The sequence below is a fragment of the Mauremys mutica genome, chromosome 2, assembly GCF_020497125.1.
Source record: "Mauremys mutica isolate MM-2020 ecotype Southern chromosome 2, ASM2049712v1, whole genome shotgun sequence".
Taxonomy (NCBI): domain Eukaryota; kingdom Metazoa; phylum Chordata; order Testudines; family Geoemydidae; genus Mauremys; species Mauremys mutica.
In genome coordinates, this window is record NC_059073.1 from 228,133,999 (window position 1) to 228,148,579 (window position 14,581).

Below are 14,581 nucleotides of genomic sequence, written 5' to 3' on the forward strand. Positions count from 1 at the left end.
TTCAAATTTTGATTGTTCATTCTTGGCTGTTTCAGTGAGGAAATGAAAGCTCTTTTGAACCCTGAATATCTGGAACATGACGCCTAGTAAGTTTTAACAACTTCCTGTTGTCTTTACATTTCCTTTACTTCTGTGGGCAATGTATTATCTAACATCAATTTTCCATTTTTTCCCCTCAGTGCAATGTTCACACATCTTATGAAAACTGCGGAACATTGGTTTTCGACTTTTGAACATGACAGTCAGAAGGTAAATATTGTTGTAAAATATATACATTTATAGTACTTGCAAGTGAACATGCTTTAACACAGCAAAATGAAATAAGTTGAAAGTAACAGTCCTCTTCTTAATTAAATAAAAAATAAATTCCTTGTAGGTTTCCTGAGTATCCTTGTTGGTTGCCTCACTTGTAGAAAGTTGTCTAGTTGACTGCTCGTGTAGATTGAAGGAGAATATTGTAATTGTAATTCAGTTTACAATTTGATGTGCAATCATGGTAATCATTATGTAGAATAAGCAGATGTTTGTCTTGAGTTTGTTCTGGGCAGAGACTTCTGTCTTGAATACAGTTGTTGCCCTGACCTCCCTCTAATGATGATGGTGTGTTCATCTATTTAGGAAGGATAGAGTGTGCAAAACAGGATGGGGAGTGGCACTCTGTGTGAGAAATGGCATTACCTGTTTTGAGTCACTGATAACTCAGAAGAAATTTGAATGCTTATGGACCCATGTCCTAACAGACCACTAAAAAACATTGGGAACAGGATGATTGCCTCCTTACAGACCTATCTACAATGTGTCCGGGGAAAAAAGCTGTGTGATCATAGGAGACTTCAGTTAGAGTTACATATACTGGAGATCTCCTGCTGCCAGTACTAAAATATCTGTGGAATTTTTAAACATTATATATGACAATTTTGTAACTCAAAAAGTGTTGCAGCCCACACGAGGGAATTCTTTATTGTCCGGCTATAGCAAAAGGAGGACAGGATACACTCAGTATGATTTTAATCGGGCAGCAACTTTATTATTAGATGTCTAGGACTGCCTGACAGGTAAAAGTGCACAGTGCCAGTAACCCCAACTTCATTCAATAACTTCTGCCAGCCCCCTGTCTTTTTCCATCCAGGTCCCTGAGCCAACCCATTTCTGGGACCTTCCTACCCACTTCCCTCCACATAGGAGGGTTAAGGTGGGCTATAAGAAAGGGGGATGGGCTCCCTGCCATACCATTCATAGGAATCCCGCACACCCGTGCCCTCTTCTGTTCCTTTAACCAACACCTCGTAAGCCATTTATCCAGTGACTGTGTATACCTTCCTTGTGAAGAACCTGCACTGGACAGTCACCCCACACTTACATAATGAGTTGTGACATATTAGCCTAACCCTTCATGCCTCACATCAACAAAACCCTCTCTGAACCCAATGTGGGGAAGGCGAAAAAACCTCTACTCCACCTAGGCCAGTCTGGTGATGAGGGAAAAATTCCTTCCCAACTCCCCTAAAAAGAGGTGGCTAGCACAATCCCCACAGCAGGTCCTGATGAAACCTGGTATTTTGCCACCTAAAGGGCATGGAGGATGGATGCTGCCTTGCCTGCTCTGTGGAACAGGACACCTGGGCTTGCCCCCTTTTTAAATCCTTCTGCCCTTCCGGTCTCAGGGGATAAATCAGTGTCACAACCCTGACCCATTCCTCGCTTTTGCAGCAGCTTCTGATCTCTCCCTTCCCCACCCACCCATAGACAACTGTTCCTCTTCCCTCAGCCAGCCAGATACTATTCCCCCTCCCCCGCTTAAAGGTGCGGTGCGGTCATTAGACCTTATCCTAACAGATAAAGAGGAATTGATCACAAAACTAAAAATTAATTGTAGTTTAGGTACAAGTGATCATGACTCGATCACATTTATAATATGCAAGCAGAATAAAATCAAGACTAGTTACATATATACTGGTGCTTTAATAGCTCCAATTTCACAAAACTGAAAACCATTAGGAGCCAAATCAGTTGTGAGGAAGAATTTTAATCAGAAAAATGTGAGTGATCATTGGGAGTCATTTAAAAACACCTTACTATATTCCCAAAAAGCCACAATTGAGGAAGAAGGCCATACTGATTAATAAGGTGTTCTGGTTTAGAAGGGCAGTGAAGGCAGCTGTAAAAATTAAAAAATAATATATAACAAATGGAAAACGGACTGGATGTTTTCTGAAAGATTTGCTCTAGCACCTTTAATAACTCCTCCCTGTTCACCTTGACAAAGTGTCCTCATGGCTTCATGAAAATATCCTTTTGATAAATGTTTCCAAAGTTGAAATATTACACTTGGACAAGAAGATCATACTCTTGTCCCGCCTCAACTCAGATTTCCTATTTGTCTTCACTCTCGGTAACATGATAACACTGCACTCTCCTTCCCTCAACTCCCTCATCCACAGCTACTTATTTCCACCTCCACAACACTGCAAGTGTATCTTTGCCTGAATTCCACCTTTGCTTCACTCCTGATCTGTGCATTCATGTCCTCTCTTCTTAACTATTGAATTCCTTGTTACCGCTTCTTCCCCGGTTTCTGCTCTTCAGACTTAGACTTAAGTTTTCTGCATATTTTAATCACATGTATAAAGCCAGGCTATATTAGTTCATTACTCTACTCCAGGGGTAGGCAACCTATGGCACGGGTGCCGAAGGCGGCACGCGAGCTGATTTTCAGTGGTACTCTCACTGCCCGGGTCCTGGCCTCCAGGCCAGGGGGCTCTGCATTTTAATTTAATTTTAAATGAAGCTTCTTAAACATTTTAAAAACCTTATTTACTTTACATACAACAATAGCTTAGTTATATATTATAGACTTATAGAAAGAGACCTTCTAAAAACATTAAAATGTATTACTGGCACGTGAAACCTTAAATTAGAGTGAATAAATGAAGTCTCGGCACACCACTTCTGAAAGGTTGCTGACTCCTGCTCTACTCCATTAATTTTCTTGTTTATTTCAAAATCTAGTTAAAACAATGCCAGGCCCTTGACAGATTCCCTCCAGTCTACCTGTTGTACCTTGTCTTTCTGTACTTTTACCCAAGCATCCTTTGCTCATGCAGCACAGGCATCCTTTCTCATCCTCATTATGCAACAAAATTCCTGTATTTTCCTACCTCATGGACTCTCTTTTCAAATCTAAATTTTTTTCCCCTGTATATTTGGCTCTTAATTTCTTTCTTACCTGATTGTGTTTTAACTCCCTGGAGTGTTTTGGGACAGTTTGTATGAAAGACACTATGTGAAATGTAGTCATGCTGTGTATGACCCAAACTCATTAATAAGTCACTTCCTGAGAAACCTTCAGGTTTCGGTTCACTTGCTGCACTTCAGTTTTCTCCAAACCTCAAAAAGAATATCAGAAGTTCATGAATTTGTCAGACCAAACTGTTGTTTTCTGGGTGCCTGATTGTATGCACTTAAACTATATTTAGGCACGTAAAAAAAAGGTGGTGTTCTCCCACAGCTCCCATGAAAGCAACTGTTTTTATTTAGATGCCTCAATATAGCCTTAAGTGCATATCTTTAGGTACCTGGTATAAACGTTTTGGCCTCAGTTAGCTGGGGCCAATAAGGTACTTAATGGAATTTTAAATAATTGCCTGTAATTCAGGTAAAACTCTTGTTATACATTTTATGAACTCATTACATAGTCATTTTTATTCTAAGTGATGCTGTGAGATGTGTCTTTTGTCACCAACTGTTCGGAACTCAGCTTATTAAACATTTAAATTGTTCCAACTTCTTAGTAAAACTAGTGAAGTTTGAGCTTGAATTTTACATTGAAACTAGCTAAGTCAATCTAGAGATTTACAGTGCTTGGGTAGAAGGTAAAGGTTTACATTGCCTTTTCCATGACGCTGGTGTAAATAATTAGCAATACAGAGCATATGGATTAATATCTAATTGCATATGGTTTTGTTTTTTTATAAAACATGTATAATCTTTAACAACCCTTTGTCTTTTACAATAATTACTTTGAGGGTTGGCTATGTAATAAAGTTTGAAACTTCACAAATGAGGTAGAAGAAGCATGTGCTATGAGATACGTGTTAAATTTTATAGCCTCTAACAGTTGGTTCCATTACTCCCAATTGCCATTAGAGGAGTTTCTTCAGCTACTGCATTCCCTAGTGGTTCATGAGAGAAATCTGTCTGTGTTTTGTATGTGTGTTGTCCTAGCCTCTCTACTGCTATATTGCTTTTTTCCTAACACAGATATGCATTAATTACACTGATGTGTAATTATACATTTATATCAAGCATCTCAGTTTGTGTCACTTTAGGGCATATTTGTTTGTGTGGCAAGGGTTTGGAGATGTTCTTCCTCATGCTTGATCTAAAATGTTGCCATTGTATTTGGCTCCTATAGATATTCATATTTGTTCTTATATCTTCTGTATGGCATATAGTGCATTTCTGGACTCCCTGTACTATCTGCCTATTTGTCTTTTATGGTGCAACGACCCTCTATTTGGGAATTAGTGTTTGTGATTCAGGTTAACAAAAGATAGTTGAATCCTGGCTTGCATTAAATGTTTTCCGAGTAATGTTCATTACATCAGTTTTCATTTTATGGAGCTTATTTGTTGGGGTTGGCAGGCTAACATAAAAATAGAGTATGGAGTTCAACACAACAGTATACTGTCAACCTATCTTTTCTACTTCTGAGACAGATATGATATGTTCATTCCCAGTGACCATTTTGGCTGGTGGTGGTGCTTTAAATTTCAGTGTCTTTTTGTTGGAATCAATTCTTCCCCATCAGTTTGATATGATTTGCTCATTGTCATAAATATGTTGGAACAATTCGATTTGACTACGTGTATAGTCATTTTCTTAGCTGGATTAGAGGAAGAAGTACGCCAAATATATTGTAAACATTTTTCCCATTCAGCTTGGAACACATCAAATCTGGATGTCTGCATGGTCAGTGTGTTGCTACATGGTCAAATGCAAGTTCCATCATACCACATATTCTGTCATGCTCTTCAGAGTAAGACATGCAGCATTTCTATTAGTGTGATTAATGTCTTTGATATTAGAAATTAACCATTAGCCAACATTGTGGTTAATTGCTGGGATACTGATGTACTGCAATTAGATGCATACTCTCTACTTATATCTCTTGAAAACATATGCCATTTGATGCACTTAGCCTCGGTGATGAAGTACTCAGTCAGCAATATGTCACTGTTACATTATGTCGAGGTCCACAGAAAGTGCATGTGAAGAATGACTCTCAGTTTTGACACACTTTCTTAATATTCTTGATTATTTGAAATAGACTTTTGATACTCAGTACCTTGTTATAGCTTGATTTTGATATACTGATAGCCAAACTTGTACGGGTGCTTTAGCCTAGTTTCTGACTTCACAGACACAGTTTTGTGCCTACAGTCAATTGTGGGCACAAATGCTAGCATTTTGTTAACTAACTGTTGTATCGGTTTTGCAGGTGCAATCAAGTAGTTAGATATCTAAATGTAATAATTTATGCCTGTAATCAAAGGAAGTTTTAAAAATCAAGGCCTTAATGTCTCCAATAGTATGAGAGCATGCAGTGACTAGACTGAAAAGGCCAGATCTTCAGCTGGTGTAAACTGGCATGTATCAATTGATTTTAATGGGTTATGCTGATGTTACACCAACTGCAGATATGGCCTGTGTGTTTAGCGCATATTATAGATGTGTTCTGTCCATAGTCTACCTATTTTAGTATGCCTTGCACAAAGACAGGAGGTAAACAAATGGTTTCAAAGGTAAATGGAGATGTTTGTGCAGGAAGTCAGTAAGACAGGCATGAATTCTTACTGTATTGTACCAAATGAAAGTGAGTGGTTTTTCTTGTATTCTTGCATTTCTCGTATTGTTTTTCTTGTATTTCATACGTAGAGAATAAACAAACACTCCTTTTCCATTTTTTTGGCATTTTAATTTTAATATATAACTAATGAAATAGTAGAAAGGGTCACAAACAGGAGGAGGAAGCAAGCAGTGGAGAAACAAAAAGCCAGGCAATACTCCTGGGGGAATTCTGCACCACTGCGCAATGCAGAATTTTGCAGAAATTAATGTGTGCGCAGAATTTCCTTTCCCCCACAAAAATCGGTTGCAGAGCTGCTATCCGCCACTAGGGGCCACTTGACTTGGCAGAGCCCAGCTTGCGCAATGCAGACACTTATGAGAGGTGGGGAGCTAGAGGGTTCCTGGCAGTTGCAGTTCCCAGCATGTTCTGAGGGAAGGAGAGGACAGCGCACAGGAAATTCTGTGCAAGCCTGGACCCAAGCATCAGGCTGTTTATCCCTCTGGATCACTGGGGCGGTCGGGGGGGGAGATACTGATGTCTGGGCAAGGGGGCGCTGCAGGTAGGCATTGGGGGGGACGGGGATCTGGTCTCGGGGGGGCATGGTTGGGCTCTGGGGAGGAGGGCTTTTGGGTGTCTGGCCCCCCGGCTGGGCTCTGTGGGGGAAGGGGGCAGAGAAACAGGAACTGGGTTGTCATCGGGGTTTCTTTAACTCTCTACTCCTGGGGGAAATTTTGCGTGTCTGTATTGTTACAGACATACTTGCTCACAGGAAGTTTAAAATAAATTACCAAAATAATTGAAACTGGCATGATTATATAGCATTATTTTGACACACAACATTTTCAGAATTTTAAAATATTGTATGCAGAATTTCTAATTTTTTGGCACAGATATTTTTGGTGCAGAATGCCCCGGGGAGTAAGGCAAGCTGGGCAGAAAGAAAGCTGGCCAATCTGGTGACCTGTTTCTGAAAGACTAGTGAGAATGGCGAGCAAGGGAGGAGTCTTCCTATGATTAGCTGTGGGTGAGGACATGTATCCCACTCTTCCTTTCTCCATTCAAAGCATACACTTATTGTGGCTTTTCAGGCGCGGCCAGTTATGCTTACTAAACTCTCTGTGCTGCTATGGCTCAGTCATTCTTGTTCTCCATCAGCCCAAGAGGGTGTTCAGCCCACCCTGCCCCCAAACAGCAGGAGGTTGTGATCATCTGTGTCTTTATGCAGGGGAGGGAGGAATCCTCCTTTCTGCACATGGATGAGGTAGTATCGGGTTTACAATAGCCCCAGAGTACCAGCCCACATGCAGAAGGGGCCCCCAAGCCTGGACCATGGCCCTGTCCCTACTCTATCCACGCTCTGCTCCAAGGCCCTGCCCTCACTCAATCTCTTTCCTCCAAGGCCCAGCCCATTGATCGCTCCTCTCTGCCCCCTCCCATTCCGCTTGCTCCTGTCTGATTTGACGTCTGCACATCTACCAATGTGATATATGCCAGCAATGCCCCTCTGCCATGTACATTGGCCAAACCGGACAGTCTCTATGCAAAAGAATAAATGGACACAAATCAGACATCAAGGATTATAACATTCAAAAACCAGTCGGAGAACACTTCAGCCTCCCTGGTCACTCAATTACAGACCTAAAATTCACAATTCTCCAACAAAAAAACTTCAAAAACAGGCTCCAATGAGAAACTGCAGAATTGGAATTAATTTGCAAACTGGACACCATTAAATTAGGCTTGAATAAAGACTGGGAGTGGATGGGTCATTACACAAAGTAAAAATTATTTCCCCATGCTAATTTTCCCCCTACTGTTACTCACACCTTCTTGTCAACTGTTTGAAATGGGCCATCCTGATTGTCACTACAAAAGTTTTTTTTTTCTCCTGCTGATAATAGCCCACCTTAATTGATTAGTCTCGTTAGAGTTGGTATGGCAACACCCATTTTTCATGTTCTCTGTGTATGTATATCTTCCTTCTGTATTTTCCACTGCATGCATCCGATGAAGTGGGGTTTAGCCCATGAAAGCTTATGCCCAAATAAATTTGTTAGTCTCTAAGGTGCCACAAGTACTCCTGTTCTTTTTGCTGATGCAGACTAACACAGCTACCACTCTGAAACTTGATTTCATTGGTGTTTCAAGATGCCAGCCTAGTGATACTGAACACTGGCAGCTCAAGCCATGAATTGCCTCCACTGAAACCCCAAGCTTCACCTATGGTGAGAAGAGACTACTCTACTCTACCTCAGTTCTGCAACAGTTTGTGTTTCTATTTAGGCACAAAAGAGACAGAAAACTCTCCTGAGGCTACATATGTCTCCACTGGGGATGAAGAGAAGGGCAATGAATGTTACAGAGATCTGGCGTTCCCATTACTTAGAGATAATGTGACTAAAATAATCAATCTCTTGTATACAGAAGACCATCCATGATAGGCAGTCCAAGGTGGTGGTGGCTCGCTCTGTAGGTAGTTTGGCATTGTCACCCACCATTTTCTGTACAAGTTGGTAGATGGGCAGTATCTCCTAAAATCTGAGACAGCCAGCTGGGGACTCCAGCCAGTAAGACTAGAAGGAGCCAAAGTGGAAGTCAAAACTGTAGATTGTTCTCACTTTTTCTGCCCTGTGCTGATTGGTCATTTGCTCCAGATCTCCCCTTCTTGTCTCTGACTCTTCTCCTAAGATTCACACCACACCTGCCTCTCCTCCCTTGCCCCTTCTTCCTCATAACTAAAGCCACACACACATCTTCAAAAAAAATCAGTGAACTAACATGCTGTTTGCTGCAATCACCTAGTTCACTCTGCTTGTGTGTAATGCCCCTTTCCCCACCCTGTCTGTGTCCTGTCCATTTGGATGATATTATCTCTTGGTTTCCTTGTATTCCTCCAGCTGTCTGTATCCATCCATTGTCTCTTGCCTTATATAGGGGCTGTAAGTGCTTGGAGTCCGGGACTGTCTTTTTGTTCTGTGTCTGTACATCACCTGGTGCAGTGAAGACCTGGTATATGACTGGAGCTCCTGGGTGCTGTGATGATAAGAATAAATAATAATAAAGGGGGTGTCTGTTTTAAAAAAAAAAAAGTACCATATCAAAGATTCTACCATTTCTTGTAGCATTCCTCTAGAAATGGGTAGAACCATTCAAACCAGCTGTAACGAAGAGCATACTCTGTAGCTAGTCCGTGGCTATGAGGTTAATAAGGGACTGCTACATTGTTATGGGGTAATACAATGCTCCTAATCTGATGAATGGTTCCCTTTTAGTAACTCAATTCCTGGGAGTTCATATTTCATACACTGAAAGCCATTTGCCTCACTTTGCAGAGTGACTGAGCTGCAAGCCTCTGTGACACACACCTTACCTTTCTCAGGAATAAGCTGGTGGTGTCAGTTACAGTTTAATCATCCTGCTATGGAAATCCCTTTGTAGGTTTGATGTCAAAAAGGTTCCTATGCTTTTATCTGGGTCAGACTAAAGCTTTTACAATGTCTACCCAGGTTTTTGTTTCATTTTATGCTAACTTAATAGATTCCACTGTTTCCAAGAGCATCGTGTCTTAAATAGCTGCCTTACTGCTCTCATTATAACAGTCTGGTGGGCCAGCAATTCAAAGACCATGTCAAAGCCCATTCTGGGCAAAACAAAGCCTGGATCCTGCAAATGCTTAAGGGTATAAAAGACTTTCATTTGTGAGACTGCTCACAGTACTTAAAGTTCAGCATGTGCATGAGTGTTTATAGGACTGGGGTCTCTGTTTTCTGTGGCAGTGAGCTTCGGATTTATTTCCATTAAAGATATTTTGAAAGCAATTATGTGGTTTTTTTCCTGCAAACTTTCATTAAAATCTAGGACTTTGATTTGTCCTGTGCTTTGCCAGAATCAAGATTTGGTATCAAGCTGTAACCTTTTTGGAGTCTCATGATCACTTTCCCCAACCCCTTATGTTGTTTTCACAATTTCTCTTATTTTTGTATTTTCCCACTTATTTTTTTTTTCAGTTTGGTATCTTATTCACCATATCTGCTAATTTTAAAAGTTTAACAGTTTAGGTTGGCATGTTACTTCACCTGAGTTTTCTTTTTTTTAAAAAAAACATACCTTTATAATAAGACTGGTCCAAGCACATTCACTTTGTTTCTTTAAAAAAAAAAAAGTTTGCTTTATTACATTTTTTTCATTTATTTATTACTGGAGTTTTTAGTGCCTGAGAGTAGGAAACCTGCACAGACTTGTGGTTCTGTCATTATGATGACGTTTTTACGCTTTACCAACATGGGAGCATATTGACCAATAGAACGAAGTTAACTTGAAGTGTGGGGCAGGTGCCTACAACAGGTTGCCCTGAGGCACTCCTGCTAGAACCAGAACTCTGAGCTTGGTTAAGGTGATTTGTTGAGATGTTTACTTCAGAAGTTAGTGATTACAGGAAAGTAATTATCTCTCATGTACGTCTATACTGACGTTTCATGCAAAGTGTTTTAATAATTCATTTCCTGATTGTTTTTCTGTCTTTAGGAGAAAGATGCAATGATGACACCTATACCATTTGCGAGGCCACAGGATTTAGGTCCATCTATTGCTATTGTAACTAAAGTAAACCAGATACAGGATCACCTGCTGAAGAAACATGATATTGAGCTGTACATGCATCTGAACAGGCTAGAAATTGCTCCACAGATTTATGGACTGTAAGTGTTTATAATGCCTTCTTTACTTTAATTGCTTGCAATTTGTTTTTCATAAAATAGAGAATATTTGCCCCACTTGTTTTAAAACATTAATGTCTTCTGGAATAAAGGGAAATGTAATTAAGAAAAAGCACTACTTACCTTTGTGTGCATGTGCTTATTCTGCTAACCACACTTCATAAATGGAAAATGCTTTATTATATGCCTGGAAGTATTCTGAAGTATTTTTGTACAACAGTTTTCTGAAGTATTTATTTGAAATATTTTTGAGTTGGAATTTCTGGAAAAAGACTCTTCTAATGTCACCCAGCTTCAGTTTTCTAAAATGCAGAAGTTCAGTTCAGTATACATGGGACAGTTGGGAACCCATGTATACAGTTGCCATAAGAGAATATGTTGTAAGTAACGCTGACTAACAATTTTACCTTAAGTTGAGCTCTGTCGTTTTGTTTCCTTGGATCTAAATATTGCAGATTTATCAAGGTTGGTAGACTATCTATGTTTTATACAAATGTTAGGTTATATTGTGATCTTTAAAGATGAAGTCTAACTTGAATCTATAGTAAAATAGAAGACCTATTAAGAGACATACTCATTTAAGATCTAGAGGATAATGTAACTGAGAACAATAAGTAGCCTAGGTTTATAAAGAACAAATTTTATCACACCTGGTTGTTTTTTATAAAATTACCTTCATATACTAATTTTGTAACATGATATGAATATATTTAGACTTTAGTAAATTCTTTGATACAATCTCCCGCATAATCTTGCAAAGTTAAGCTAAGTGGGCTGTGATATGAACCCTGTCACATAAATTGAAAATTGTCTGAAGGGGCTGCAAACAAGGAAAGATAAATGACAAGGTGTTAAAATTGGGGACAGGGCAGATTATCTAGTTGGGATACCGTATGGGTCTCATTTTATTTAATAACTTCACTAATGATCTGAAAGAAGAGGCAGACTTTACTGAACTTCACAAATCATATTAAATTGGAAAGTGGTATAAGCACCAATGAGGACAGAAAAATAATGCTCACATACCTTAAGAGTTTAGAAATATGGATAAAAAGGAAAATAAGAAACAACTTGGAAGAATACAAACTGATATGTTGGGACAAAACTAATCCATAACACAGATATACACTGGGAAGGCAAAACCTGAAACTCAGTATTGATGAGGAGTAAACATGGAAGGCAAAGTAGACCTGATTTTGTGGTGCAATATGGCAACAATAATAGAGCAATGTGTTCTCAGGTGACACACACAGAGGTAGAAATGGTAGAGACTTTATGCTTGTGGGATGAAATTTAAAAAAAGGAAAGCCTCAGAGAGTATCAAGAAAACTTTCTTGACGGAGGTATTAAGCTGTAAAATTATCAATAGAAACAGTGAAAGCCCATCAGTTAGGACACTTTTTAACCTAGGCTTGGCAAAGCTCTAAAAAATGTATCATAGAGAACAAACCAGCATTTGCAAAGTAGTGGACTAGATTTTCTAGCAGGTCATTTCCATTACGAATTTCTGATTCAGTGTGAAGTACTGAGGAAAAATAATGTGAGCATATTGTAATTATTCTTGCCTCTAGTGCTGTCAGATAGGCATTTTTCTGAATAATGGTTTCCAGTTGTGCACAAGTTGACTGCTTCAAATGCCAAATTTTGTGTTGTGGTTAATGGTTTTTGAGCTAGAGGAGACATTTCTAGTCATTTTAACTATTAGTAATAGTTGCTTTACATTTCCAGCTTAAGTAAGATAACTACATCAAGGGCTCATGAGAGCACTTAGATTAAATTAGTTGCAAAAAGTGTTTACTAACAAAGAGGTTTTGGTTTGGTTTAGTATTTAACTGTAATTTAAACCTCACAATGCACAACCCTGGGAATATTCTACTAAAATGGTGCAGGAGCAAGAGGAAGGAGATAAGATAAACAGCAGAGTGAAAGGTTTGTAATAAGTAATGGATTTGGGATAGCCAGTTAGACTGAGTTCGGCAGGCTGTAGGTCTCTTTACAAATACATCATGTCTTTAACTTTTCATATTTTCAGTTTCAGTGGTAGGTGAAGTGATAAATATTTGTTTATAATTTATGTAACTTCATATATTTGCTTTTAACATTTTACATTTAGCAGCAGTCATTCTTTTATTTGTAATGACAGAGAAACTTGTTCTGATCAGGAGTCTAGTCACCAGGTCAGGATTTTGTGTATGCTTTAATAATAATTTTCAAAAGTTTCTTGCTTGTGTGGTTAATATTCAGAAATATGACTTGGTTACCTCCTTTTAAAAAAAACCTGTTTTTGAGCACTAAGTCAGTACAGTACTTGTGGTATGACTAATAATTTTGGTTGTTCAGATCAAGCATCTGAATGTTCTGCTTGATGATTTCTTTATTTAGTGCTAGTTTTATTTGAGACAGCAATCAACAATATCTATCTTTGTCCATACCATATGGCTTGCTGGAATGAGGGACCAGGGATATTTGACCTTGCATTACAAGCTGCATGATATCTTTAGGACAAATTACGTCACAGTGATGAAAATAATTTATGGGAGGAAAGGTTCATTGGTGTGTTGTGTGTACTTGTGGTCTCATTCAAATTGAAGGGGTAAAAGTAGAAGGATGGAAACATTCATAATTCACTGTACAGTAACTCCTCACTTAAAGTCATCCCGGTTAACGTCGTTTCATTGTTACGTTGCTGATCAATTAGGGAACATGCTTGTTTAAGGTTGCGCAATGCTCCCTTATGACGTTGTTTGGCAGCCGCCTGCTTTGTCCACTGCTTGCAGGAAGAGCAGCCCATTGCAGCTAGCTGGTTGGGGCTTAGAACCAGGGTGGACTGGCAGCCCCCCTACCAGCTCCCCTAAGTTCCTTGTGCAGCAGCCGCCCAGCAGGCTACCAATTGCCGGCAATTCAGCTGTCCCTCCCCCCCACTGCCATGTGCTGCTCCTGCCCTCTGCCTTGGAGCTGCTCCCAGAAGCCTCCTGCTTGTTGTGCAAGGGAGGGGGAAAGTGGGGGGCTCATGTCACGGTATCCCCCTCCCCCTTACTTGTGCCCCCCGCTTACCCCTTCTCCGTATAGAGCAGGGTGGGGACAGGACAGGGCTCAGGACGGAGAGAACTTGCTGGCCACAGCTGCTGTCTCAACTTCCTGATTTTTTTAAAGGCAAGTACTTAGAGTCGTGTTAGCGTACTTAAAGGGGCAATGCGCATCCCTCTCTCCCTCCCCCACACACAGGATGTGTGTGACTGTCCGCCATGCTGTCTCCCCTCCCTCCATTCATGCTGCCTTGTAGGATGTGACGCTACATTAACAACAGTGTGTTAACCCTTGAGGGCTCAGCCGAGTGCTAGTTCATCATTTAGCAGTAAGGCATTCCTGGGAAATATCTCACCCTCTTCCACCCTGTAACTTTACCACCTCAACCAAGCTTCACAATCATCATTGCTGTGTACAGTATTCAATTGTTTTTTTTTAAACTTACACTGTGTGTGTGTGTGTGTGTGTGTGTGTGTGTGTGTGTGTATATATAGATAGATAGATAGATAAAAACATATAGTTTTTTGTCTGGTGAAAAAAATTTCCCTGGAACCTAACTCCCCCCCCCATTTACATTTAATTCTTATGGGGAAATTGGATTTGCTTAATTTCATTTCACTTAAAGTCAAATTTTTCAGGAACATAACTACAACGTTAAGCAAGGAGTTACTGTATTCATCTTGTAGCCAGAATAGTGATATTTCTTTGGATTGTATTAAATATACAGAGAATTTGGCCATTAGAGAAAAGGGGCCCAGGAGACTGATTTTTTTTTTTTTTAAATCCATGGCATTGGGACCTGTGTTCCTGTATCCTGCCATTGAGAATCTATGCTGGCCAAAAAGAAAACACCATTAGGTGTGATAAGCTAGTTTGCTTTTCATATCCACTTAGTCTTTTATCTCTCGGATGCCCAAAACTGGTGCCAAATGTGGACTTTTTAATATGGACACGTGTCTACTATGTGAAATTTGACCACCGATTCATT

The 14,581-nt window shown here is 39.8% G+C and overlaps 1 protein-coding gene across 15 annotated transcripts in view; it reads left to right on the forward strand.

Moving 5' to 3' along the window:
* TBC1D5 (TBC1 domain family member 5) overlaps nt 1-14,581 on the forward strand; it is a 503,676-nt gene that overhangs the window by 301,362 nt on the left and 187,733 nt on the right. For all 15 annotated transcript variants that reach the window (XM_045005374.1, XM_045005379.1, XM_045005375.1 and 12 more), the window contains 3 exons: nt 36-86; nt 180-249; nt 10,376-10,548. In XM_045005374.1, coding sequence (XP_044861309.1) covers nt 36-86; nt 180-249; nt 10,376-10,548 — 294 coding nt within the window. The remainder of the gene's footprint in view (nt 1-35; nt 87-179; nt 250-10,375; nt 10,549-14,581) is intronic.